This window comes from Oncorhynchus masou, chromosome 10 (assembly GCF_036934945.1).
Source record: "Oncorhynchus masou masou isolate Uvic2021 chromosome 10, UVic_Omas_1.1, whole genome shotgun sequence".
In the NCBI taxonomy this organism is placed as follows: Eukaryota; Metazoa; Chordata; class Actinopteri; order Salmoniformes; family Salmonidae; genus Oncorhynchus; species Oncorhynchus masou.
The window spans coordinates 52,622,561-52,648,304 of NC_088221.1; the positions used below are offsets into that span (position 1 = coordinate 52,622,561).

Consider the following 25,744-nt stretch of genomic DNA (forward strand, 5'->3'; position numbering starts at 1 on the left):
ACAGTGAAATGTGCAGTAGGCCTCGTCATTTCCACAGTCAAATGTGCAGTAGGCCTGATCATTTCTGCAGTGAGATGTGCAGTAGGCCTCGTAATTTCCACAGTCAAATGTGCAGTAGGCCTGATCATTTCTAGTGAGATGTGCAGAAGGCCTGATAATTTCTACAGTGAGATGTGCAGTAGGCCGGATCATTTCTACAGTGAGATGTGCAGTAGGCCGGATCATTTCTACAGTGAGATGTGCAGTAGGCCTCGTTATTTCCACAGTCAAATGTGCAGTAGGCCTGATCATTTCTGCAGTGAGATGTGCAGTAGGCCTCGTAATTTCCAGTCAAATGTGCAGTAGGCCTGATTATTTCTAGTGAGATGTGCAGAAGGCCTGATAATTTCTACAGTGAGATGTGCAGTAGGCCGGATCATTTCTGCAGTGAGATGTGCAGTAGGCCTCGTAATTTCCACAGTCAAATGTGCAGTAGGCCTGATCATTTCTAGTGAGATGTGCAGAAGGCCTGATAATTTCTACAGTGAGATGTGCAGTAGGCCGGATCATTTCTACAGTGAGATGTGCAGTAGGCCGGATCATTTCTACAGTGAGATGTGCAGTAGGCCTCGTTATTTCCACAGTCAAATGTGCAGTAGGCCTGATCATTTCTGCAGTGAGATGTGCAGTAGGCCTCGTAATTTCCAGTCAAATGTGCAGTAGGCCTCGTAATTTCCAGTCAAATGTGCAGTAGGCCTGATCATTTCTAGTGAGATGTGCAGAAGGCCTGATAATTTCTACAGTGAGATGTGCAGTAGGCCGGATCATTTCTACAGTGAGATGTGCAGTAGGCCTCATAATTTCTGCAGTGAGATGTGCAGTAGGCCTCGTAATTTCCACAGTCAAATGTGCAGTAGGCCTGATCATTTCTAGTGAGATGTGCAGAAGGCCTGATAATTTCTACAGTGAGATGTGCAGTAGGCCGGATCATTTCTACAGTGAGATGTGCAGTAGGCCTCATCATTTCTACAGTGAGATGTGCAGTAGGCCGGATCATTTCTACAGTGAGATGTGCAGTAGGCCTCATCATTTCTACAGTGAGATGTGCAGTAGGCCGGATCATTTCTACAGTGAGATGTGTAGTAGGCCTCATCATTTCTACAGTAAGATGTGCAGTAGGCCGGATCATTTCTACAGTGAGATGTGCAGTAGGCCTCATCATTTCTACAGTGAGATGTGCAGTAGGCCTGATCATTTCTACAGTAAAATGTGCAGTAGGCCTCATCATTTCTACAGTGAGATGTGCAGGAGGCCTGATAATTTCTAGTGAGATGTGCAGGAGGCCTGATCATTTCTAGTGAGATGTGCAGGAGGCCTGATCATTTCTAGTGAGATGTGCAGTAGGCCTGATCATTTCTACAGTGGGATGTGCAGTCGGCCTGATCATTTCTACAGTGAGATGTGCAGTAGGCCTGATCATTTCTACAGTAAAATGTGCAGTAGGCCTGATCATTCCTACAGTGAGATGTGCAGTAGGCCGGATCATTTCTACAGTGAGATGTGCAGTAGGCCGGATCATTTCTACAGTGAGATGTGCAGTAGGCCTCGTAATTTCCACAGTCAAATGTGCAGTAGGCCTGATCATTTCTAGTGAGATGTGCAGAAGGCCTGATAATTTCTACAGTGAGATGTGCAGTAGGCCGGATCATTTCTACAGTGAGATGTGCAGTAGGCCTGATCATTTCTACAGTGAGATGTGCAGTAGGCCGGATCATTTCTACAGTGAGATGTGCAGTAGGCCTGATCATTTCTACAGTAAAATGTGCAGTAGGCCTGATCATTTCTACAGTAAAATGTGCAGTAGGCATGATCATTTCTACAGTAAAATGTGCAGTAGGCATGATCATTTCTACAGTAAAATGTGCAGTAGGCCTGATCATTTCTACAGTAAAATGTGCAGTAGGCCTGATCATTTATACAGTAAAATGTGCAGTAGGCATGATCATTTCTACAGTAAAATGTGCAGTAGGCCTCATCATTTCTATAGTGAGATGTGCATGAGGCCTGATAATTTCTAGTGAGATGTGCAGGAGGCCTGATAAATTCTAGTGAGATGTGCAGTAGGCCTCGTCATTTCTACAGTGAGATGTGCAGTAGGCCTCGTCATTTCTACAGTGAGATGTGCAGTAGGCCTCGTCATTTCCACAGTCAAATGTGCAGTAGGCCTGATCTAGTGAGATGTGCAGTAGGCCTGATCATTTCTACAGTGATTTCATTTCTACAGTACAGTAGGCCTGATCATTTCTAGTGAGATGTGCAGTAGGCCTGGATCATTTCTACAGTGAGATGTGCAGTAGGCCGGATCATTTCTACAGTGAGATGTGCAGTAGGCCGGATCATTTCTACAGTGAGATGTGCAGTAGGCCTGATCATTTCTACAGTAAAATGTGTGCAGTAGGCCTGATCATTTCTACAGTAAAATGTGCAGTAGGCATGATCATTTCTACAGTGAAATGTGCATTTCTACAGTGAGATGTGCAGTAGGCCTGATCATTTCTAGTGAGATGTGCAGTGGCCGGATCATTTCTACAGTCATTTCTACAGTAAAATGTGCAGTAGGCCTGATCATTTCTACAGTAAAATGTGCAGTAGGCCTGATCATTTATACAGTAAAATGTGCAGTAGGCATGATCATTTCTACAGTAAAATGTGCAGTAGGCCTCATCATTTCTATAGTGAGATGTGCATGAGGCCTGATAATTTCTAGTGAGATGTGCAGGAGGCCTGATAAATTCTAGTGAGATGTGCAGTAGGCCTCGTCATTTCTACAGTGAGATGTGCAGTAGGCCTCGTCATTTCTACAGTGAGATGTGCAGTAGGCCTCGTCATTTCCACAGTCAAATGTGCAGTAGGCCTGATCATTTCTGCAGTGAGATGTGCAGTAGGCCTGATCATTTCTGCAGTGAGATGTGCAGTAGGCCTCGTCATTTCCACAGTCAAATGTGCAGTAGGCCTGATCATTTCTAGTGAGATGTGCAGAAGGCCTGATCATTTCTACAGTGAGATGTGCAGTAGGCCTCATCATTTCTACAGTGAGATGTGCAGTAGGCCTCATCATTTCTACAGTGAGATGTGCAGTAGGCCTCATTTCACAGTTGTGCAGTAGGCCTGATCATTTCTAGTGAGATGTGCAGTAGGCCTCATCATTTCTACAGTGAGATGTGCAGTAGGCCGGATCATTTCTACAGTGAGATGTGTAGTAGGCCTCATCATTTCTACATTGAGATGTGCATTAGGCCTGATCATTTCTACAGTGAGATGTGCAGTAAGCCTGATCATTTCTACAGTGAGATGTGCAGTAGGCCTCATAATTTCTACAGTAAAATGTGCAGTAGGCCTGATCATTTCTACAGTAAAATGTGCAGTAGGCCTGATCATTTCTACAGTAAAATGTGCAGTAGGCATGATCATTTCTACAGTAAAATGTGCAGTAGGCCTCATCATTTCTACAGTGAGATGTGCAGGAGGCCTCATCATTTCTAGTGAGATGTGCAGGAGGCCTGATCATTTCTAGTGAGATGTGCAGTAGGCCTGATCATTTCTACAGTGGGATGTGCAGTCGGCCTGATCATTTCTACAGTGAGATGTGCAGTAGGCCTGATCATTTCTACAGTGAGATGTGCAGTAGGCCTCATCATTTCTACAGTGAGATGTGCAGTAGGCCTCATCATTTCTACAGTGAGATGTGCAGTAGGCCTCATCATTTCTACAGTGAGATGTGCAGTAGGCCGGATCATTTCTACAGTGAGATGTGTAGTAGGCCTCATCATTTCTACAGTGAGATGTGCAGTAGGCCTGATCATTTCTACAGTGAGATGTGCAGTAGGCCTCATCATTTCTACAGTAAAATGTGCAGTAGGCCTGATCATTTCTACAGTAAAATGTGCAGTAGGCCTGATCATTTCTACAGTAAAATGTGCAGTAGACATGATCATTTCTACAGTAAAATGTGCAGGAGGCCTCATCATTTCTACAGTGAGATGTGCAGGAGGCCTGATCATTTCTAGTGAGATGTGCAGGAGGCCTGATCATTTCTAGTGAGATGTGCAGTAGGCCTGATCATTTCTACAGTGGGATGTGCAGTCGTCCTGATCATTTCTACAGTGAGATGTGCAGTAGGCCTCATCATTTCTACAGTGAGATGTGCAGTAGGCCTGATCATTTCTACAGTGAGATGTGCAGTAGGCCTGATAATTTCTACAGTGAGATGTGCAGTAGGCCTGAATTTCTACAGTAAGATGTGCAGTAGGCCTGATAATTTCTAGCGAGATGTGCAGGAGGCCTGATAAATTCTAGTGAGATGTGCAGTCGGCCTCATCATTTCTACAGTGAGATGTGCAGTAGGCCTCATAATTTCCACAGTGAGATGTGCAGTCGGCCTGATCATTTCTACAGTGAGATGTGCACTAGGCCTCATCAATTCTACAGTGAGATGTGCAGTAGGCCTGATCATTTCCACAGTAAAATATGCAGTAGGCCTGATCATTTCTACAGTAACGTGCAGTAGGCCTCATCATTTCTACAGTGAGATGTGCAGTAGGCCTGATCATTTCCACAGTAAAATATGCAGTAGGCCTGATCATTTCTACAGTAACGTGCAGTAGGCCTCATCATTTCTACAGTGATATGTGCAGTAGGCCTCATCATTTCTACAGTGAGATGTGCAGTAGGCCTCATCATTTCTACAGTGAGATGTGCATTAGGCCTCATCATTTCTACAGTACGATGTGCAGTAGGCCTGATCATTTCTACAGTAAGATGTGCAGTAGGCCTCATCATTTCTACAGTAAAATGTGCAGTAGGCCTCATCATTTCTACAGTGAGATGTGCAGTAGGCCTCATCATTTCTACAGTGAGATGTGCAGTAGGCCTCATCATTTCTACAGTGAGATGTTTAGTAGGCCTCATAATTTCCACAGTGAGATGTGCAATCGGCCTGATCATTTCTACAGTGAGATGTGCACTAGGCCTCATCAATTCTACAGTGAGATGTGCAGTAGGCCTGATCATTTCCACAGTAAAATATGCAGTAGTCCTGATAATTTCTATAGTAAAATATGCAGTAGGCCTGATCATTTCTACAGTAACGTGCAGTAGGCCTGATAATTTCTACAGTGATATGTGCAGTAGGCCTCATCATTTCTACAGTGAGATGTGCAGTAGGCCTCATCATTTCTACAGTGAGATGTGCAGTAGGCCTCATCATTTCTACAGTACGATGTGCAGTAGGCCTCATCATTTCTACAGTAAGATGTGCAGTAGGCCTGATCATTTCTACAGTAAGATGTGCAGTAGGCCTCATCATTTCTACAGTAAGATGTGCAGTAGGCCTCATCATTTCTACAGTAAGATGTGCAGTAGGCCTCATCATTTCTACAGTAAGATGTGCACTAGGCCTGATCATTTCTACAGTAAGATGTGCAGTAGGCCTGATCATTTCTACAGTGGGACATGCAGTAGGCCTCATTATTTCTACAGTGGGATGTGCAGGAAGCCTGATCATTTCTACAGTAAGATGTGCAGTAGGCCTGATCATTTCTACAGTAAGATGTGCAGTAGGCCTGATCATTTCTACAGTAAGATGTGCAGTAGGCCTGATCATTTCTACAGTGGGATGTGTAGTAGGCCTGATCATTTCTACAGTGGGATGTGTAGTAGGCCTGATCATTTCTACAGTGAGATGTGCAGTAGGCCTGATCATTTCTACAGTGAGATGTGCAGTTACTGAGGGTTGCACAATCCGTAGCTAGCTACCTTGCTTTGGCTAATGTTTGCTATCCAGCTGGCTATTAGATGTGTCAGGGAATTGCATTAAAGAAACTCACATCGACTACTAAGAGAGGGTGCTCCATTATTTCTGCTTACAATTATCATCATTACCTATTATAAAATGACAACAGTGCCATGCTAGCTGACTCGTTTCCTGAAAGAAGTTCCTGGGTTTACCGTTATGGTGTGGATGTTTGGTCAGAACGTTTCGTTTGAATTTGTTCGTTTTGAGAGACTACTTACTAATCACTTCAATCAATCAAATTTTATTTATAAAGCCCTTTCATCAGCTTATATCACAAAGTGCTGTACAGAATCTCAGCCTAAAACCCAAAAAGGGCAAGGTGGGGGTTTCCTCGCCTCGGTGGATAGGAAAAACTCCCTAGAAAGGCCAGAACCGAGGAAGAAATCTAGAGAGGGACCAGGCTATGAGGGGTGGCCAGTCCTCTTCTGGCTGTGCCGGGTGGAGATTATAACAGAACTTGGCCAAGATTTTCAAATGTTCATAGATGACCAGCAGGATAAAATAATAATAATCATATTGGTTGTCGAGGGTGCAACAGGTCAGCACCCTAGGAGTAAATGTCAGTTGGCTTTTCATAGCCGATCATTCAGGGTATCTCTAAATCAAATCAAATGTATTTATATAGCCCTTCGTACATCAGCTGATATCTCAAAGTGCTGTACAGAAAGCCAGCCTAAAACCCCAAACAGCAAGCAATGCAGGTGTAGAAGCACAGTGGCTAGGAAAAACTCCCTAGAAAGGCAAAAACCTAGTAAGAAACCTAGAGAGGAACCAGGCTATGTGGGGTGGCCAGTCCTCTTCTGGCTGTGCCGGGTGGAGATTATAACAGAACATGGCCAAGATGTTGAAGTTGAAACTGGAGCCACTCTACCGCTCCTGCTGTCTCTAGAGAGTTGAAAACAGCAGGTCTGGGAAAGGTAGCACGTCCGGTGAACAGGTCAGGGTTCCGTTATCGCAGGCAGAATAGTTGAACACTTCCCTGCACAACACACATTGTGGACGCTCCTTGTTAATTCTCAGTGTGTATGAAACCAAGAGAGAAACTGATCGCTGTATGAGCTCAGTCAAAACTTGTGGCTACCTTGAGTCCGTTTGCTGACAGCTGTGAGTGATGGCGAGTGGGAATGACAAGTCAGTGGCTGACAGCTGCATCTGCTGGTGAACAGCAGTGCTGCCGTGTGTGGTTCGCGGAGTGATCTTCAATAAAACTGCCCCAAAAATATCTGGTAGACCTCAAAGCACACAGGCATCTCTCACACTCGCGCTGCTGCCAAACTGAGCACAGGCACAGCTTCTAAGCAGAGTGTGCACTGACCAGAGAGTTGCGCAGTTGCGCTTGGCCAAATCAATTCCACTAATGAACGAAATAATTATACATTTACTCAGACATGTCGTGATCCACCATTAACAGGTCCTCGACTTTAAGAAAGGCTGATCTAAGGAAACGCCAAGTAATTTAGTCTCAGCTGAGGTCTAGAACTTAAGGATTGATTTGTACCAAATGCAATGCTCTTAGTTTTAGACATGTTCAGTTTTGGAGATGGCCATCCATTCCAAAACCGACTGCAACTGGGTTTCAGTGACATCATTAACTGTGGCTGCTGATGCGTACATGGTTGAATCATCAGCATACATGGACACATGCTTTGTTTAATGCCAGTGGCAGGTCATTGGTAAAAATAGAAAAGACAGCGGGGCCTAAAAAGCGGCCCTGCAGTACACCACACTTTACATGTTTAACATTAGAAAAGCTAAAATTGAAGAAAACCCTCTGTTCTATTAGGTATCTCTCAATCCATGATATGGCAGAGGTTGAAGAGCCATTACACATATGTTTTCTCAACAACCGTTTATGGTCAATAATATCACAGGCTGTACTGAAATCTAACAGTACAGCTCCCAAAATCTTATCAATTTCGTTCAACCAATCATCAGTCATTTGTGTCAGTGCAGTACATGTTGAGTCCCCTTCTCTATAAGCATGCTGAAAGTCTGTTCATTTGTTTAGAGAAATAGCAGTGTATTTGGTCGAACACCATTTTTCCCAACATTTTTCTAAGAGCTGGAAGCAAGCTGATAGGTCTGCTGTTAGTACCAGCAAAGGCTGCTTTACCACTCTTGGGTAGCGGGATTACTTTGGCTTCCCTCTAGGGATGAGGACAAAGACTTTCCTCTAGACTCAGATTAAAGATATGACAGATAGGAGTGGCTATAGTCAGCCACCATCCTCAGCAGCTTTCCATCGAAGTTGTCAATGCCAGGAGATTTGTCATAATTGATCGATAACAATCATTTGTCCAACTCTCCCACACTAACTTTACAAAACTGTAACTTCCAAAGCTTTTCATTCATTAGTTTAAAAAATATATATGACTACGATGACTCGCTGTTTGTTGGCATTTCCTGCCTAAAGCTGCCCACTTTGCCAATGAGGTAATCCTTAAAATAAATGGTCAGACATGACCATCGAGTCCAGTACACTGGCTTCAGTTAATCCTGTTCCATCTAGTCCAGAACTCTGGCTTCAGTTAATCCTGTTCCATCTAGTCTAGAATACTGGCTTCAGTTAATCCTGTTCCACCTAGTCTAGAACACAGGCTTCAGTTAATCCTGTTCCATCTAGTCCAGAACTCTGGCTTCAGTTAATCCTGTTCCATCTAGTCTAGAATACTGGCTTCAGTTAATCCTGTTCCACCTAGTCTAGAACACAGGCTTCAGTTAATCCTGTTCCATCTAGTCCAGTACACTGGCTTCAGTTAATCCTGTTCCATCTAGTCTAGAATACTGGCTTCAGTTAATCCTGTTCCATCTAGTCCAGTACACTGGCTTCAATTAATCCTGTTCCATCTAGTCCAGTACACTGGCTTCAGTTAATCCTGTTCCATCTAGTCCAGAACTCTGGCTTCAGTTAATCCTGTTCCATCTAGTCCAGAACTCTGGCTTCAGTTAATCCTGTTCCATCTAGTCTAGAATACTGGCTTCAGTTAATCCTGTTCCACCTAGTCTAGAACACAGGCTTCAGTTAATCCTGTTCCATCTAGTCCAGTACACTGGCTTCAATTAATCCTGTTCCATCTAGTCTAGAATATTGGCTTCAGTTAATCCTGTTCCATCTAGTCTAGAATACTGGCTTCAGTTAATCCTGTTCCATCTAGTCTAGAACACAGGCTTCAGTTAATCCTGTTCCATCTAGTCCAGTACACTGGCTTCAGTTAATCCTGTTCCATCTAGTCTAGAATATTGGCTTCAGTTAATCCTGTTCCATCTAGTCTAGAATACTGGCTTCAGTTAATCCTGTTCCATCTAGTCCAGTACACTGGCTTCAATTAATCCTGTTCCATCTAGTCCAGTACACTGGCTTCAGTTAATCCTGTTCCATCTAGTCTAGAATACTGGCTTCAGTTAATCCTGTTCCATCTAGTCTAGAATGCTGGCTTCAGTTAATCCTGTTCCATCTAGTCCAGTACACTGGCTTCAATTAATCCTGTTCCATCTAGTCCAGTACACTGGCTTCAGTTAATCCTGTTCCATCTAGTCCAGAACTCTGGCTTCAGTTAATCCTGTTCCATCTAGTCCAGAACTCTGGCTTCAGTTAATCCTGTTCCATCTAGTCCAGAACTCTGGCTTCAGTTAATCCTGTTCCATCTAGTCTAGAATACTGGCTTCAGTTAATCCTGTTCCACCTAGTCTAGAACACAGGCTTCAGTTAATCCTTTTCCATCTAGTCCAGTACACTGGCTTCAATTAATCCTGTTCCATCTAGTCTAGAATATTGGCTTCAGTTAATCCTGTTCCATCTAGTCTAGAATACTGGCTTCAGTTAATCCTGTTCCATCTAGTCTAGAACACAGGCTTCAGTTAATCCTGTTCCATCTAGTCCAGTACACTGGCTTCAGTTAATCCTGTTCCATCTAGTCTAGAATACTGGCTTCAGTTAATCCTGTTCCATCTAGTCTAGAATACTGGCTTCAGTTAATCCTGTTCCATCTAGTCTAGAACACTGGCTTCAGTTAATCCTGTTCCATCTAGTCTAGAATACTGGCTTCAGTTAATCCTGTTCCATCTAGTCTAGAATACTGGCTTCAGTTAATCCTGTTCCATCTAGTCTAGAATACTGGCTTCAGTTAATCCTGTTCCATCTAGTCTAGAATACTGGCTTCAGTTAATCCTGTTCCATCTAGTCTAGAACACAGGCTTCAGTTAATCCTGTTCCATCTAGTCTAGAACACAGGCTTCAGTTTTTGCAGTTCCTCACCATGAAGAGGTTAGATGCCGTCTATCAACACTCAATAATACCCTTGAGAGAAATGATAGATTTGACTGTGAAGTTCTAAATATTAAGTTCTCAGCTAGTTCCAGTCCTGTCAGGTCTATAGTGTTTAGGAGCGCACTAAAGTGTTGAATGACTGTGAATGTAATCCCATAATAGGCCTTAGAAGTAAATCACATGAGTGTTTGACCCTAACTAGTCCCAGCAGCCTTTGACTTCTGACCTCCACACAGATAACCACTCCGCCCCCCCAGACGTGACTGGCCTATTGGAACACTCGCTGCATGCGGACAGAGACAGACCTCCGGTGGCGTCGGTGAAGGTGGTCCCCAGGGGGTACAACCACTCCAGCGTCATGGAAACCGCTGATGGTGAGTCCCACTGTCAACCCGGGTAGCCATGGCAACATCTCAGTCAATGAGAGCTCAGTAAGAGGCCTATCTATCCACTCAGCAGTAACAACATCCTCCTGTAAACCTCTGCTTCACTCTACTCATGTTAAAATGTGACTGATTTCATTCACTAGTGGAGAGAGAGGATTTTCATTTGAAACATGGAATGTACCTGCAGTTGATTTACAATAGTGTGCTGGGATGGGTAAGGGTCAGTTCCTGAGTTGTGATAGAGGTCATTTAGAGGGGTGACAGATGAACGGTGTCCCCGGAGACAGCTTTTGGCCTGCTATCTATCTGACTCTGATGGATACGAAGGTGACAGAGCCCTCGGTCTTACCGATGGTATTTATAAATGAGCTATTACCCAGCCCTGTCTGGTGTCTGTGTGCCCTGTTGTACCAGCTACAGTGGCTGGTGTCTGTGTACCCTGTTATACCAGCTACAGTGGCTGGTGTCTGTGTACCCTGTTGCACCAATACAGTGGCTGGTGTCTGTGTACCCTGTAATACCAGCTACAGTGGCTGGTGTCTGTGTACCCTGTTATACCAGCTACAGTGGCTGGTGTCTGTGTACCCTGTTGCACCAATACAGTGGCTGGTGTCTGTGTACCCTGTTATACCAGCTACAGTGGCTGGTGTCTGTGTGCCCTGTAATACCAGCTACAGTGGCTGGTGTCTGTGTGCCCTGTTATAGTTTGTCTGAATTTTGACTCTGATGTCGATACCAGGTTCAGTATCAAAATAGTAAATACCATCCCTATAGTCGATAGCTAAACGAAACCACGGCTAGAAAACAAGGCGTATTAGCCAACGTTACAGAATAATAAATCAGCTACAGAAACCACGGCTAGAAAACAAGGCGTATTAGCCAACGTTACAGAATAATAAACTCAGCTACAGCTGTTCAGTCATTGGATATCTTCTGAGTTCAATGTCATCATTACATTTGACAGTTTTTCTACTTTTTTTCAGATACAGACATGTATTAATTAATTATACTTTGGTATAAACAATCTAACTACATAATAAGTTAATGGTAGAAATTGATTTGAATGGTTAATCTCTTGATACTCTTGGAAAATCAAGATGCAGCCTTATCCACAATACAGGTGAATGCATATTTAATGGTAGTGTGTGCATACATTGACTTATTGATGATGTTTTAGCTGGTTTCATGGGGCTACAGATAACAAACAATAGGTTTCCCTTCCATATAGGACCTATTTTATTGTACTGATGAGCAACATTTGCACGGAAGGAGCAATGTCTTGTTTTATAGAAGTGCACTCTGCTGATGTATAGCTCATCGTTCTGATCTATGATAGCCATCTGCCACCCAGAGGACGTTGGACAGGTGTTTGGCATTGGTCCAAGCAGATTCAATTAACATGCTATGTATTTAATGTAGGTAATAGAAAGATACATGAATCAGTATGTTCTAGAAGGTTTATGTGGACTAGCAGTAGTTGTTGTGTCTTTTTAAATCATGATTAGTATTAATGACAGGCGTCTCAATCTGATAGTGGGCGTGCTGCATTGAACACCATGTTGCTGCTGTTATATTAGAGGGGCGAGCTGCTTTAATGATAAATGTTTTATTGAAGAGAGAGCTTAGTGACAAATGAAGCTATGTGGGTAAACATAAGATTACATGTTGTGGTGTTTTTTTGAATTTGTCTGTGTTGACGTCTGACCCTGGTGTGCCCTGAGCTGCTTGATGAGGAAATGAGAGGTGTCTGGAGACGAAGGTCTGAGGCTAGGGACTAGAGGGGTCTGGTGAAGCTGGTTGAGAGTATATTTCTTTCTGTTTCTCTCACTTTCTCTCTTTCTCTTTCTTAATTTCTCTCATTTTCTTTCTTTCTAAATTCAATTTAAGGGCTTTATTGGCATGGGACTCATATATTAACATTGCCAAAGCAAGTGAGGTAGATAATAAACAATAAAAATGAACAGTAAACATTACACACGCAGAAGTTCCAAAAGAATAAAGACATGACAAATGTCTTATGTATATATATACAGTGTTGTAATGATGTACAAATGGTTAAAGGGAAAATAAATAAGCATAAATATGGGTTGTATTTACAATGGTGTTTGTTCTTCACTGGTTGACCTTTTCTTGAGGCAACACTGTGGTATTTCACCCAATAGATATGGGAGTTTATCAAAATCGGCTTTGTTTTCTAATTCTTTGTGGATCTGTGTAATCTGAAGGAAAGTGCAGCTCAGTTTCCACCTAATTTTGTAGGCAGTGTGCACATAGACTGTCTTCTCTTGAGAGCCAGGTCTGCCTACGTCGGCCTCACTCAATAGCAAGGATATGCTCACTCAATAGCATGGCTATGCTCACTGAGTCTGTACATAGTCAAAGCTTTCCTTAAGTTTGGCTCAGTCACAGTGGTCAGGTATTCTGCCACTGTGTACGGTCTCTTTAGGGCCAAATAGTATTCTAGTTTGCTCAGTTTCTTGGTAAATTCTTTCCAATGTGTCAAGTAATTATCTTTTTGTTTTCTCATGATTTGGTTGGGTCTAATTGTGTTGCTGTTCTAGGGCTCTGTGGGGGTCTGTTTGTGAACAGTGCCTGAGGACCAACTTGCTTAAGGGACTCTTCTCCAGGTTCATCTCTCTGTGGGTGATTGTTTGTTATGGAAGGTTTGGGAATCACTTCCTTTTTAGGTGTGTTGTAGAATTTAACAGCTCTTTTCTGGATTTTGATCATTAGCGTTATTGGCCTAATTCTGCTCTGCATTATTTGGTGTTCTATGTTGTACACAGAGGATATTTGGCTGAATTCTGCTTGCAGAGTCTCAATTTCGTCTGCGTCTCATTTTGTGAATTATTGGTTGGTGAGCGGACCCCAAACCTCACAACCATAAAGGGCAATGGGTTCTATACCTGAATCAAGTATTTTTAGCCAGATCCTAATTGGTATGTCAAATTAAATTTTCCTTTTGATCGCATAGAATGCCCTTCTTGCCTTGTCTCTCAGATTGTTTACAGCTTTGTGGAAGTTACCTGTGGCGCTGATGTTTAGGCCAAGGTATGTATAGGTTTTGTGTGCTCTCGGTCAATGGTTTCTAGATGGTATTTGTATTTGTTGACCTGGCGACTGGACCTTTTTTGGAACACCATTATTTTTGTCTTACTGAGATTTACTGTCAGGGCCCAGGTCTGACAGAATCGGTGCAGAATATCTAGGTGCTGCTGTAGGGCCTTCTTGGTTGGTGACAGAAGCACCAGATCATCAGCAAACAGTAGACATTTTACTTCAGATTCTAGTAGGGTGAGGCCGGGTGCTGGAGACTGTTCTAGTACCCTCGCCAATTTGTTGATATTTTTTTATTTTACCTTTATTTTACTAGGCAAGTCAGTTAAGAACAAATTCAGATTTTCAATGACGGCCTAGGAACAGTGGGTTAACTGCCTGTTCAGGGGCAGAACGACAGATTTTGTACCTTGTCAGCTCGGGGATTTGTACTTGCAACCTTTCGGTTACTAGTCCAATGCTCTAACCACTAGGCTACACTGCCGCCCCAATATATATGTTGAAGAGGGTGGTGCTTAACCTGCATCCCTGTCTCACCCCACGCTCCTGTGAAAATAAACATGTTTTTTTGCCCATTTCAACCGCACACTTGTTGTTTGTGTACATGGATTTTATAATGTTATGTTTTTCCCCAACACCACTTTCCATCAATTTGTATGGCAGACCCTCATGCCAAATTGAGTCAAAGGCTTTTTTGAAATCAACAAATCATGAGAAGACTTTGACTTTGTTTTTGTTTGTTTGTCAATTAGGGTGTGCAGGGTGAATACGTGGTCTTTCGTATGATAATTTGGTAAAAAGTCCATTTGACATTTGCTCAGTACATTGTTTTCTCTGAGGAAATGAACAAGTCTGCTGTTAATGATAATGCGGAGGATTTCCCCAAGGTTGCTGTTGACACATTTCCCATGGTAGTTATTGGGGTCAAATTTGTCTCCACTTTTGTGGTTTGGGGTGATCAGTCCTTGGTTCCTAATATTGGGGAAGATCCCAGGCCTAAGGATGATGTTAGTTTACGTATAGCCAATTGGAATTTGTTGTCTGTATATTTTATAATTTCATTGAGGATACCATCAACACCACAGGCCTTTTTGGGTTGGAGTGTTTTTATTTTGTCCTGTAGTTCATTCAATGTAATTGGAGTATCCAGTGGGTTCTGGTTGTTTATTAATTGTTGATTCTAAGATTTGAATTTGATATCATGTATATGGTTTTGATGTTCTTTGTTATCAGACCAAAAAGATTGGAGAAGTGGTTTATCCATACATCTCCGTTTTGGATAGAGAACTCTTCTTGTTTTTGTTCGTTTTTTGAATCATTTTCCCAGAAGTGGATTCTTCAATTATATTTCTGACATGCTGTACCTTCTTTTTCCGTAGTATAACCACCGTGCTTCTACACCTGCATTGCTTGCTGTTTGGGGTTTTAGGCTGGGTTTCTGTACAGCACTTTGAGATATCAGCTGATGTACGAAGGGCTATATAAATAAATTTGATTTGATTTATATTTCTGTATCGTTTTAGTGATTCATCATAGTGAATGCGTAGACTCAGGTTTTCTGGGTCTCTATGATTTTTGGTTGAATAGGTTTCTCAATGTCTCTCTCCCCCTTGTCTCTAGGTGTCCCAGTGAACAGCAGAGTGTCCTCTAAGATCCAGCAGCTTCTCAACACTCTGAAGAGACCTAAGAGACCGTCACTTCGAGAGTTCTTCATTGATGACTTCGAGGAGCTTGTAGATGGTAAGTAGCAGATCTCTACTCATGGAAATCAAAACTGTTTCTACACCTCTGTTATATAGAGTCCAGTTGAACGTTTCCAGGAAAGCGCTTACCCCTTACATGGACAACCAGGGGTTGTTAAGGGAGTGGACAGGATGCAGGGAGGGCAGTGCTGACTGGAAGGGTAGTTTGATTGAGGTTGGGAGGCGTGGTGGCCGCGATGACGTCTCAGCCGATTAGGGAAGAATAACTGTCACTTCGGAATGGCTTCAGGTGCGTTCCGGGGAGAATGGTGTCAATGGTTTGCTCATGGTCGGTGAACAGGTGGGAGCGGAACATAGACACTCTCCATCCAGAATGAACAAGGTGGTAGTTGTGTTCATGGAAAAAGTGAGTGTGCTTGCCTGCCTAGTTGTCACTGGGAGTTTAGTGAGATGTGTGTTGGGGTAGATTTTAGAGGTCGACCGATTTAATCGGAATGGCCGATTTCAAGTTTTCATAACAATCGGAAATCGGTATTTTTGGACACCGATTTGGCCTAATTTATTATATATATATATATTTTTTTACACCTTCATTTAACTAGGCAAGTCAGTTAAAAACACATTCTTATTTTCAATGACGGCCTAGGAACGGTGGGTTAACTGCCTCTTTCAGGGGCAGGACGACAGATTTTCACCTTGTCAGCTCGAGGATTCAATCTTGAAACCTTAGTTAACTAGTCCAACGCTCTAACCACCTGCCTCTCATTGCACTTCACGAGGAGCCTGCCTTTTACGCGAATGCAGTGAGCCAAGGTAAGTTGTTAGCTTGCATTAAACTTATCTTATAAAAATCAATCAATCAATCATAATCACTAGTTAACTACACATGGTTGATATTACTAGTTTATCTAGTGTGTCGATGCGGTGCACATTCGCAAAAAAGGACTGTCGTTGTTCCAACGTGTACCTTACCATAAACATGAATGCCTCTTAAAATCAATACACAAGTATATGTTTTTAAACCTGCATATTTAGTTAAAATTGCCTGCTAACATGAATTTCTTTTAACTAGTGAAAATGTGTCACCTCTCTTGCAACAGAGTCAGGGTATATGCAGCAGTTTGGGCCGCCTGGCTCGTTGCGAACTGTGTGAAGACTATTTCTTCCTAACAAATACAACCAAACGGGATGATTTAACAAAAGCGCATTTGCGAAAAAAGGACAATCGTTGCATTAATGTACCTAATCATAAACATCAATGCCTTTCTTAAAATCAATACACAGAAGTATATATTTTTAAACCTGCATATTTAGCTCAAAGAAATCCAGGTTAGCAGGCAATATTAACCAGGTGAATTTGTCACTTCTCTTGCATTCATTGCACACAGAGTCCGGGTATATGCAACAGTTTGGGCCGCCTGGCTCGTTGCGAACTAAATTACGTAAAATTCTGGCAAATATGACAACATTGAAGATTGTGCAATGTAACACGAATATTTAGACTTATGGATGCCACCCGTTAGATAAAATACTGAACGGTTCCGTATTTCACTGAAAGAATAAACGATTTGTTTTCGAGATGATAGTTTCCGGATTCGACCATATTAATGACCTAAGGCTCGTTTTTCTGTGTGTTATTAAGTCTATGTTGTCTATGATTTGATAGAGCAGTTTGACTGAGCGATGGTAGGCACCAGCAGGCTCGTAAGTATTCCTTCAAAAAGCACTTTCGTGCGTTTTGCCAGCAGCTCTTGGGAATGCTTCAAGCATTGCACTGTTTGACTTCAAGCCTATCAACTCCTGAGATTAGGCTGGTGTAACCGATGTGAAATGGCTAGCTCGTTAGCGGGGTGCGCGCTAATAGCGTTTCAAATGTCACTCGCTCTGAGACTTGGAGTAGTTGTTCCCCTTCATCTGCAAGGGCCACGGCTTTTGTGGAGCGATGGGTAACGCTGCTTCGATGGTGGCTGTTGTCGATGTGTTCCTGGTTCGAGCCCAGGTAGGAGCGAGGAGAGGGACGGAAGCTATACCGTTACACTGGCAATATTAAAGTGACTATAAGAACATCCAATAGTCAAAGGTATAAGAAATACAAAATGTATAGATAGAAATAGTAGTATAATGGTGCGCGGGTTTAAGCAGGCGTAGGGATGGTACATGGGGAGGGATGGTACGCGGGGTTAAGCAGGGGTAGGGGTGGTACGCGGGGTTAAGCAGGGGTAGGGGCGGTACGCGGTGTTAAGCAGGGGGAGGGGGCGGTACGCGGTGTTAAGCAGGGGAGGGGCGGTCGCGTGGTTAGGCAGGGGGAGGGCGGTACGCGGTGTTAAGCAGGGGGAGGGGCGGTACGCGTGGTTAGGCAGGGGGAGGGGCGGTCACGCGGTGTTAAGCAGGGGGAGGGGCGGTACGCGTGGTTAGGCAGGGGAGGGGCAGGTGGCGTGGTTAGGCAGGGGGAAGGGCGGTACGCTGACTTAGGCAGGGGTAGAGGTGGTACGCCGTGTTAGGCAGGGTAGGGGTGGTACGCGGGGTTAGGCAGGGGTGGTACTTGGGGAGGGATGGTACGTGGGGTTCAGCAGGGGGAGGGGCGGTACCCGGGGTTCAGCAGGGAGAGGGGTGGTACGCGGGGTTCAGCAGGGGGAATGAATGGTACATGGGGAGGGATGGTAGCGGGGTTAAGCAGGGGGAGGGGGTGGTACGGGGGTTAAGCAGGGGGAGGGGTGGTACGCGGGGTTAAGCAGGGGGAGGGGGTGGTACGCGGGGTTAAGCAGGGGAGGGGTGGTACCCGGGTTAAGCAGGGGGAGGGGTGGTACCCGGGGTTAAGCAGGGGGGAGGGGTGGTACCCGGGGTTAAGCAGGGGGAGGGTGGTACCGGGGTTAAGCAGGGGGAGGGGTGGTACGCGGGGTTAAGCAGGGGGGGGGTGGTGCGGGGTTAAGCAGGGGGAGGGGTGGTACGCGGGGTTAAGCAGGGGGAGGGGTGGTACGCGGGGTTAAGCAGGGGGAGGGGTGGTACGCGCGGTTAAGCAGGGGTAGGGATGGTACATGTTGAGGGGTGGTATGCGGGGTTAAGCAGGGGGAGCGGTGGTATGCGGGGTTATGCAGGGGGAGGGTGGTACATGTTGAGGGGTGGTACCCGGGGTTAAGCAGGGGGGGGTGGTACCCGGGGTTAAGCAGGGGGAGGGGGTGGTACCCGGGGTTAAGCAGGGGGAGGGGGTGGTACGCGGGGTTAAGCAGGGGGAGCGGTGGTATGCGGGGTTAAGCAGGGGGAGGGGTGGTACATGTTGAGGGGTGGTACGCGGGGTTAAGCAGGGGGAGGGGTGGTACCCGGGGTTAAGCAGGGGGAGGGGGGGTTAAGCAGGGGGAGGTGTGGTACCCGGGGTTAAGCAGGGGAGGTGTGGTACCCGGGGGTTAAGCAGGGGAGGAGTGGTACTGTACCCGGGGTTAAGCAGGGGGAGGGGTGTTACTGTACCCGGGGTTAAGCAGGGGGAGGGGTGGTACATGGGGAGGGATGGTACGCGGGGTTAAGCAGGGTGGTTCCCGGGGTTAAGCAGGGGATAGGGGTGGTACATGGGGGAGGGGTGGTACGTGGGGTTAAGCAGGGGTAGGGGTGGTACATGGGGGAGGGGTGGTACCCGGGGTCAAGCAGGGGGAGGGGTGGTGGTACGCTGGGTTGGGTAGGGTGGTACGCGGGGTTAAGCAGGGCTCGGTTGGTACATGGGGAGGGATGGTACGTGGGGTTAAGCAGGGTAGGGGTGGTATGCGGGGTTAAGCAGGGGGAGGGGTGGTACGCGGGGTTCAGCAGGGGGAGGGATGGTACGCGGGGTTCAGCAGGGGGAGGGATGGTACGCGGGGTTCAGCAGGGGGAGGGATGGTACGCGGGGTTAAGCAAGGGGAGGGGTGGTACATGGGGAGGGATGGTATGCGGGGTTCAGCAGGGGGAGGGGTGGTACATGGGGAGGGATGGTACGCGGGGTTAAGCAGGGGATGGGATGGTATATGGGGAGGGATGGTACGTGGGGTTAAGCAAATGGAGGGGTGGTACAAGGGGAGGGATGGTACGCGGGGTTAAGCAGGGGTAGGCGTGGTAAATGGGCAGGGATGGTACGTGGGATTAAGCAGGGGGGAGGGGTGGTACATGGGGAGGGGTGGTACATGGGGAGGGATGGTACGCGGGTTAAGCAAGGGGAGGGGCGGTACATGGGGAGGGGCGGTACGGGGGGTAGGGATGGTACCCGGGGTTAAGCAGGGGAGGGTGGTGGGGGTTAAGCAGGGGGAGGGGGTGGCGCGGGGTTAAGCAGGGGGGAGGGGTGGTACCGGGGTTAAGCAGGGGGAGGGGTGGGTACGCGGGGTTAAGCAGGGGGAGGGGTGGTACGCGGGGTTAAGCAGGGGGAGGGGTGGTACGCGGGGTTAAGCAGGGGGAGGGGTGGTACATGTTGAGGGGTGTGTACGCGGGGTTAAGCAGGGGGAGGGTGGTATGCGGGGTTAAGCAGGGGGAGCGGTGGTATGCGGGGTTATGCAGGGGGAGGGGTGGTACATGTTGAGGGGGTGGTACCCGGGGTTAAGCAGGGGGAGGGGTGGTACCCGGGGTTAAGCAGGGGGAGGGGTGGTACCCGGGGTTAAGCAGGGGGAGGGGTGGTACCCGGGGTTAAGCAGGGGGAGGGGGTGGTATGCGGGGTTAAGCAGGGGAGCGGTGGTATGCGGGGGTTAAGCAGGGGGAGGGGGTGGTTCGCGGGGTTAAGCAGGGGGAGGGGTGGTACCGGGGGTTAAGCAGGGGGAGGGGGTGGTACGCGGGGTTAAGCAGGGATGAGGGGTGGTATGCGGGGTTAAGCAGGGGAGCGGTGGTATGCGGGGTTAAGCAGGGGGAGGGGTGGTACATGTTGAGGGGTGGTACCCGGGGTTAAGCAGGGGGAGGGTGGTACGCGGGGTTAAGCAGGGGGAGGGGGTGGTACGCGGGGTTAAGCAGGGGGAGGGGGTGGTACGCGGTTAAGCAGGGGTAGGGATGGTACATGTTGAGGGGTGGTACGGGGGTTAAGCAGGGGGAGGGGTGGTATGCGGGGTTAAGCAGGGGGAGCGGTGGTATGCGGGGTTATGCAGGGGGAGGGGTGGTACATGGAGGGGTGGTACCCGGGGTTAAGCAGGGGGAGGGGGTGGTACCCGGGGTTAAGCAGGGGGAGGGGTGGTACCCGGGGTTAAGCAGGGGGAGGGGTGGTACCCGGGGTTAAGCAGGGGAGGGGTGGTACCCGGGGTTAAGCAGGGGGAGGGTGGTACAGGGGAGGGGTGGTACCGGGGTTAAGTGGTACATGGGGAGGGATGGTATGGGGGGGTTCAGCAGGGGGAGGGGGTGGTACATGGGGAGGGATGGTACGCGGGGTTAAGCAGGGGATGGGATGGTATATGGGGAGGGATGGTACGTGGGGTTAAGCAAATGGAGGGGTGGTACATGGGGAGGGATGGTACGCGGGGTTAAGCAGGGGTAGGCGTGGTAAATTGGCAGGGATGGTACGTGGGATTAAGCAGGGGGAGGGGTGGTACATGGGGAGGGGTGGTACATGGGGAGGGATGGTACGCGGGTTAAGCAAGGGGAGGGTGGTACATGGGGAGGGGCGGGGGGGTTAAGCAGGGTAGGGATGGTACCCGGGGTTAAGCAGGGGGAGGGGTGGTACGCGGGGTTAAGCAGGGGGAGGGGTGGTACGGGGGTTAAGCAGGGGGAGGGTGGTACGGGGGTTAAGCAGGGGGAGGGGTGGTACGGGGGTTAAGCAGGGGGAGGGTGGTGGGGGTTAAGCAGGGGGAGGGGTGGTAAGCAGGGTAGGGATGGTACATGTTGAGGGGGTGGTATGGGTTAAGCAGGGGGAGGGGTGGTATGCGGGGTTAAGCAGGGGAGCGGTGGTATGCGGGGTTATGCAGGGGGAGGGTGGTAAGGGGTGGTACCCGGGGTTAAGCAGGGGGAGTACCCGGGTTAAGCAGGGGGAGGGGTGGTACCCGGGGTTAAGCAGGGGGAGGGGTGGTACCCGGGGTTAAGCAGGGGGAGGGGTGGTATGTGGGGTTAAGCAGGGGGAGCGGTGGTATGCGGGGTTAAGCAGGGGGAGGGGGTGGTACGCGGGGTTAAGCAGGGGAGGGTGGTACGCGGGGGTTAAGCAGGGGGGAGGGGGTGGTACGCGGGGTTAAGCAGGGGAGGGGGTGGTATGCGGGGTTAAGCAGGGGGAGCGGTGGTATGCGGGGTTAAGCAGGGGGAGGGGTGGTACATGTTGAGGGGTGGTACCCGGGGGTTAAGCAGGGGGAGGGGGTGGTACGCGGGGTTAAGCAGGGGAGGGGTGGTACGCAGGGTTAAGCAGGGGAGGGGTGGTACGCGGTTAAGCAGGGGTAGGGATGGTACATGTTGAGGGGTGGTACGCGGGGTTAAGCAGGGGAGGGGTGGTATGCGGGGTTAAGCAGGGGGAGCGGTGGTATGCGGGGTTATGCAGGGGAGGGGTGGTACATGTTGAGGGGTGGTACCCGGGGTTAAGCAGGGGAGGGGTGGTACCCGGGGTTAAGCAGGGGGAGGGGGTGGGGTTAAGCAGGGGGAGGGGGTGGTATGCGGGGTTAAGGGGGGAGCGGTGGTATGCGGGGTTAAGCAGGGGTGGTACATGTTGAGGGGTGGTACCGGGGTTAAGCAGGGGGAGGGGGTGGGAAGCAGGGGGGAGGGGTGGTACCCGGGGGTTAAGCAGGGGGAGGGGTGGTACCCGGGGTTAAGGGAGGGGTGGTACCCGGGTTAAGCAGGGGGAGGGTGGTACCCGGGGTTAAGCAGGGGGAGGGGTGGTATTAAGCAGGGGGAGGGGTGGTATGCGAGGTTAAGCAGGGGAGGGGTGGTATGCGAGGTTAAGCAGGGGAGCGGTGGTACATGTTGAGGGGTGGTACCCGGGGTTAAGCAGGGGGAGGGGGTGGTACCCGGGGTTAAGCAGGGGAGGGGTGGTACCCGGGGTTAAGCAGGGGGAGGGGTGGTACCCGGGGTTAAGCAGGGGAGGTGTGGTACCCGGGGTTAAGCAGGGGGAGGTGTGGTACCCGGGGTTAAGCAGGGGGAGGGGTGGTACTCCGGGGTTAAGCAGGGGGAGGGTGGTACCCGGGGTTAAGCAGGGGAGGGAGTGGTACTGTACCCGGGGTTAAGCAGGGGGAGGGGTGTTACTGTACCCGGGGGTTAAGCAGGGGGATGGTACATGGGGAGGGATGGTACGCGGGTTAAGCAGGGTGGTTCCCGGGGTTAAGCAGGGGATAGGGGTGGTACATGGGGAGGGGTGGTACGTGGGGTTAAGCAGGGGTAGGGGTGGTACATGGGGGAGGGGTGTACCCGGGGTCAAGCAGGGGGAAGGGTGGTACGCTGGGTTGGGTAGGGTGGTACGCGGGGTTAAGCAGGGCTCGGTTGGTACATGGGGAGGGATGGTAAGGGGTGGTATGCGGGGTTAAGCAGGGGGAGGGGTGGTACGCGGGGTTCAGCAGAGGGAGGGATGGTACGCGGGGTTAAGCAGGCGTAGGGGTTAAGCAGGGGGAGGGATGGTACGCGGGGTTAAGCAAGGGGAGGGTGGTACATGGGGAGGGATGGTATGCAGGGTTCAGCAGGGGGAGGGTGGTACATGGGGAGGGATGGTACGCGGGGTTAAGCAGGGGATGGGATGGTATATGGGGAGGGATGGTACGTGGGGTTAAGCAAATGGAGGGTGGTACATGGGGAGGGGGATGGTACGCGGGTTAAGCAGGGGTAGGCGTGGTAAATGGGCAGGGATGGTACGTGGGATTAAGCAGGGGGAGGGGTGGTACATGGGGAGGGATGGTACACGGGTTAAGCAAGGGGAGGGGTGGTACATGGGGAGGGGCGGTACGCGGGGTTAAGCAGGGGTAGGGATGGTACATGGTGAGGGATGGTACGCGGGGTTAAGCAGGGGGAGGGGTGGTGCGCGGGGTTAAGCAGGGGGAGGGGTGGTGCGCGGGGTTAAGCAGGGGGAGGGGTGGTGCGCGGGGTTAAGCAGGGGGAGGGGTGGTGCGCGGGGTTAAGCAGGGGGAGGGGGTGGTACGCGGGGGTTAAGCAGGGGGAGGGGTGGTGCGCGGGGTTAAGCAGGGGGAGGGGTGGTGCCCGGGGTTAAGCAGGGGGAGGGGTGGTACGCGGGGTTAAGCAGGGGGAGGGGTGGTATGTGGGGTTAAGCAGGGGGAGGGGTGGTACGCTGTTTTTGCTAGCACAGATAGTTTTCAGTGTTTTGAGTGTGGGGACTTTGGGGACAAGAAGTTTGCCTGCCCACGAAAGGTCCTGAGACGGGGAGATCGTATAGATAATTGCAACCTACAGGCAGCAGAGGCTGGGGTTAACTCTGCTCTGAGGCAGGCTACTGGAGGGGATACCGGGGGAGAGGAGAGTAGAGCTGGGCCAAGAGGTGGTGCATAGGCCATGATTACGTACGCCTCTAGGAAGAGGGAATGCAACACCCTGCTACAACTCAAGAGGTATGGGACTGTAGGTGCGAGTAAGGATGACAAAGGCAGAGGGAGTGGTCCCATTCACATGGAATTTATTCCTTCACACGGTAATATGGGGAAAAGGGGCTGGACGGAACCAAAGCAAAGAAAGTAAATATCAAAGCCCCCCCTCTCCTACCTTACCTGCCTACCCACTACTTTCCTAACTAGCACCACCTGGTGCACTAACCAAAATACAGGGGGTTACGGGCATCCCCTTCCTCCGCCCTGTCTTTCGACTTGGCATTGGAAGGTCTAGCTGTCTCCTCTCTTGAAGCCTCCCCCTCGTCATCTTTCAACGAGAAAATGTATTTCTTCACTAAACCCACCCTGACTTGCACCAAAAGCTCAGCCTTTAGGACTTTCTCAGGGATGAAGAGTCCATAATGGTCAGCTTTATGTAAACTGGAAACCACATATCCTAAGGAAATCGATACCGAAGTTCTATCAACACATTGACTGTAGTACTCAGTCTGGTTAAACACTCGACCACTGCTACTCCCCCTTTCAAAATGCCTACAAGGCCCTCCCCCGCCCTTCGACAAATCAGATCACGACTACATTTTGCTCCTCCTTCCCTATAGGCAGAAACCCAAACAGGAAGGACTGTTCTAGTTCTCAAGCTGCATCCCTGTTCCACCCCATGACCCTTGGAAAGAAATGTGTGTTTGTGGACATGGATTTTATAATTTTGTACGTTTTTTCCCAACACCACTTTCCATCAATTTATATAGCAGACCCTTCATGCCAAATTGATTCAACAAAGCATGAGAAGACTTTTTCTTTGTTTTGGTTTGTTTGTTTGTCTATTACATGGTCTGTTGTATGGTGATTTGGTAACAAGCCAATTTGATGTTTGCTCAGTACATTGTTTTTAATGAGGCAATGTACAAGTCTGTCTCTCTCCTCCATCTCTCTGCTCTGTCTCTCTCCTCCATCTCTCTCTCCTCCCTCTCTCTCCTTCCTCCATCTCTCTCTGTTCTCTGTTCGAACATGGATATGCTGGGGGTTAGGGATGCTGTAAGCTTCTTTCACCTTGGATAAAGTAATAAAACATGTAAATTCTTTAGTTCAGCAGCCGGACCCTAACCAGCCCAAGGCGGAGGGGAACCAGATGTCCCCTCTAGCAGGCGAGCCTCTGGGTGTAGTGACCAACTGGCCTCCCTCCCTGCTGGCCTCCCTCCAGCGCTGGGGCATCACCCAGCCCAGGAGCCCCTGTCTCACTGCCCTGGACAACGCTGGTAAACCAGTGTACACTCTTACCTACGGCAAGCTGTGGACACGCAGCCAGAAACTGGCCTTCACGCTTCTGAACAAACTGAGCACTAGGAACGAGCCACTACTGCTGCCGGGAGATAGAGTGAGTGGTCTTTTTCTCTCCTATAGATGTCGAAGCAGCTTCTCTCTGTGTTAAAGCCAATCCTTTAGCCAGTATGTCACTGTGTCAAAGCAGCTATTGACAGTTTCGGTCGCATTAGTTGCATCTTCACAGTGGTTGTGTGTTCCTATAGACAGATGGTGACAGCATGTATCCTATAGACAGATGGTGACAGTATGTATCCTATATGTTGATGGTGACAGTATGTATCCTATATGTATGGTGACAGTATGGTGACAGGTATGTGGTGACAGTCCTATAGTATGGTGACAGTATGGACAGATGGTGACAGTATGTATCCTATAGTATGACAGATGTATGACAGTATGTATCCTATGTATCCTATAGACAGATGGTGACAGTATGTATCCTATAGACAGATGGTGACAGTATGTATCCTATAGACAGATGGTGACAGTATGTATCCTATAGACAGATGGTGACAGTATGTATCCTATAGACAGATGGTGACAGTATGTATCCTATAGACAGATGGTGACAGTATGTATCCTATATGTTGATGGTGACAGTATGTGTCCGAAAGGTTGATGGTGACAGTATGTCTCCTATATGTTGATGGTGACAGTATGTATCCTATAGACAGATGGTGACAGTATGTATCCTATAGACAGATGGTGACAGTATGTAT

At 48.4% G+C, this 25,744-nt stretch overlaps 1 protein-coding gene across 7 annotated transcripts in view; it reads left to right on the plus strand.

Moving 5' to 3' along the window:
• dip2a (disco-interacting protein 2 homolog A) overlaps positions 1 to 25,744 on the plus strand; it is a 238,573-nt gene that overhangs the window by 89,500 nt on the left and 123,329 nt on the right. For 5 of the 7 annotated variants that reach the window (XM_064976987.1, XM_064976988.1, XM_064976992.1 and 2 more), the window contains 3 exons: positions 10,337 to 10,474; positions 15,164 to 15,283; positions 24,788 to 25,077. In XM_064976987.1, coding sequence (XP_064833059.1) covers positions 10,337 to 10,474; positions 15,164 to 15,283; positions 24,788 to 25,077 — 548 coding nt within the window. The remainder of the gene's footprint in view (positions 1 to 10,336; positions 10,475 to 15,163; positions 15,284 to 24,787; positions 25,078 to 25,744) is intronic. The other 2 variants (XM_064976991.1, XM_064976994.1) reach the window with 1 other exon arrangement.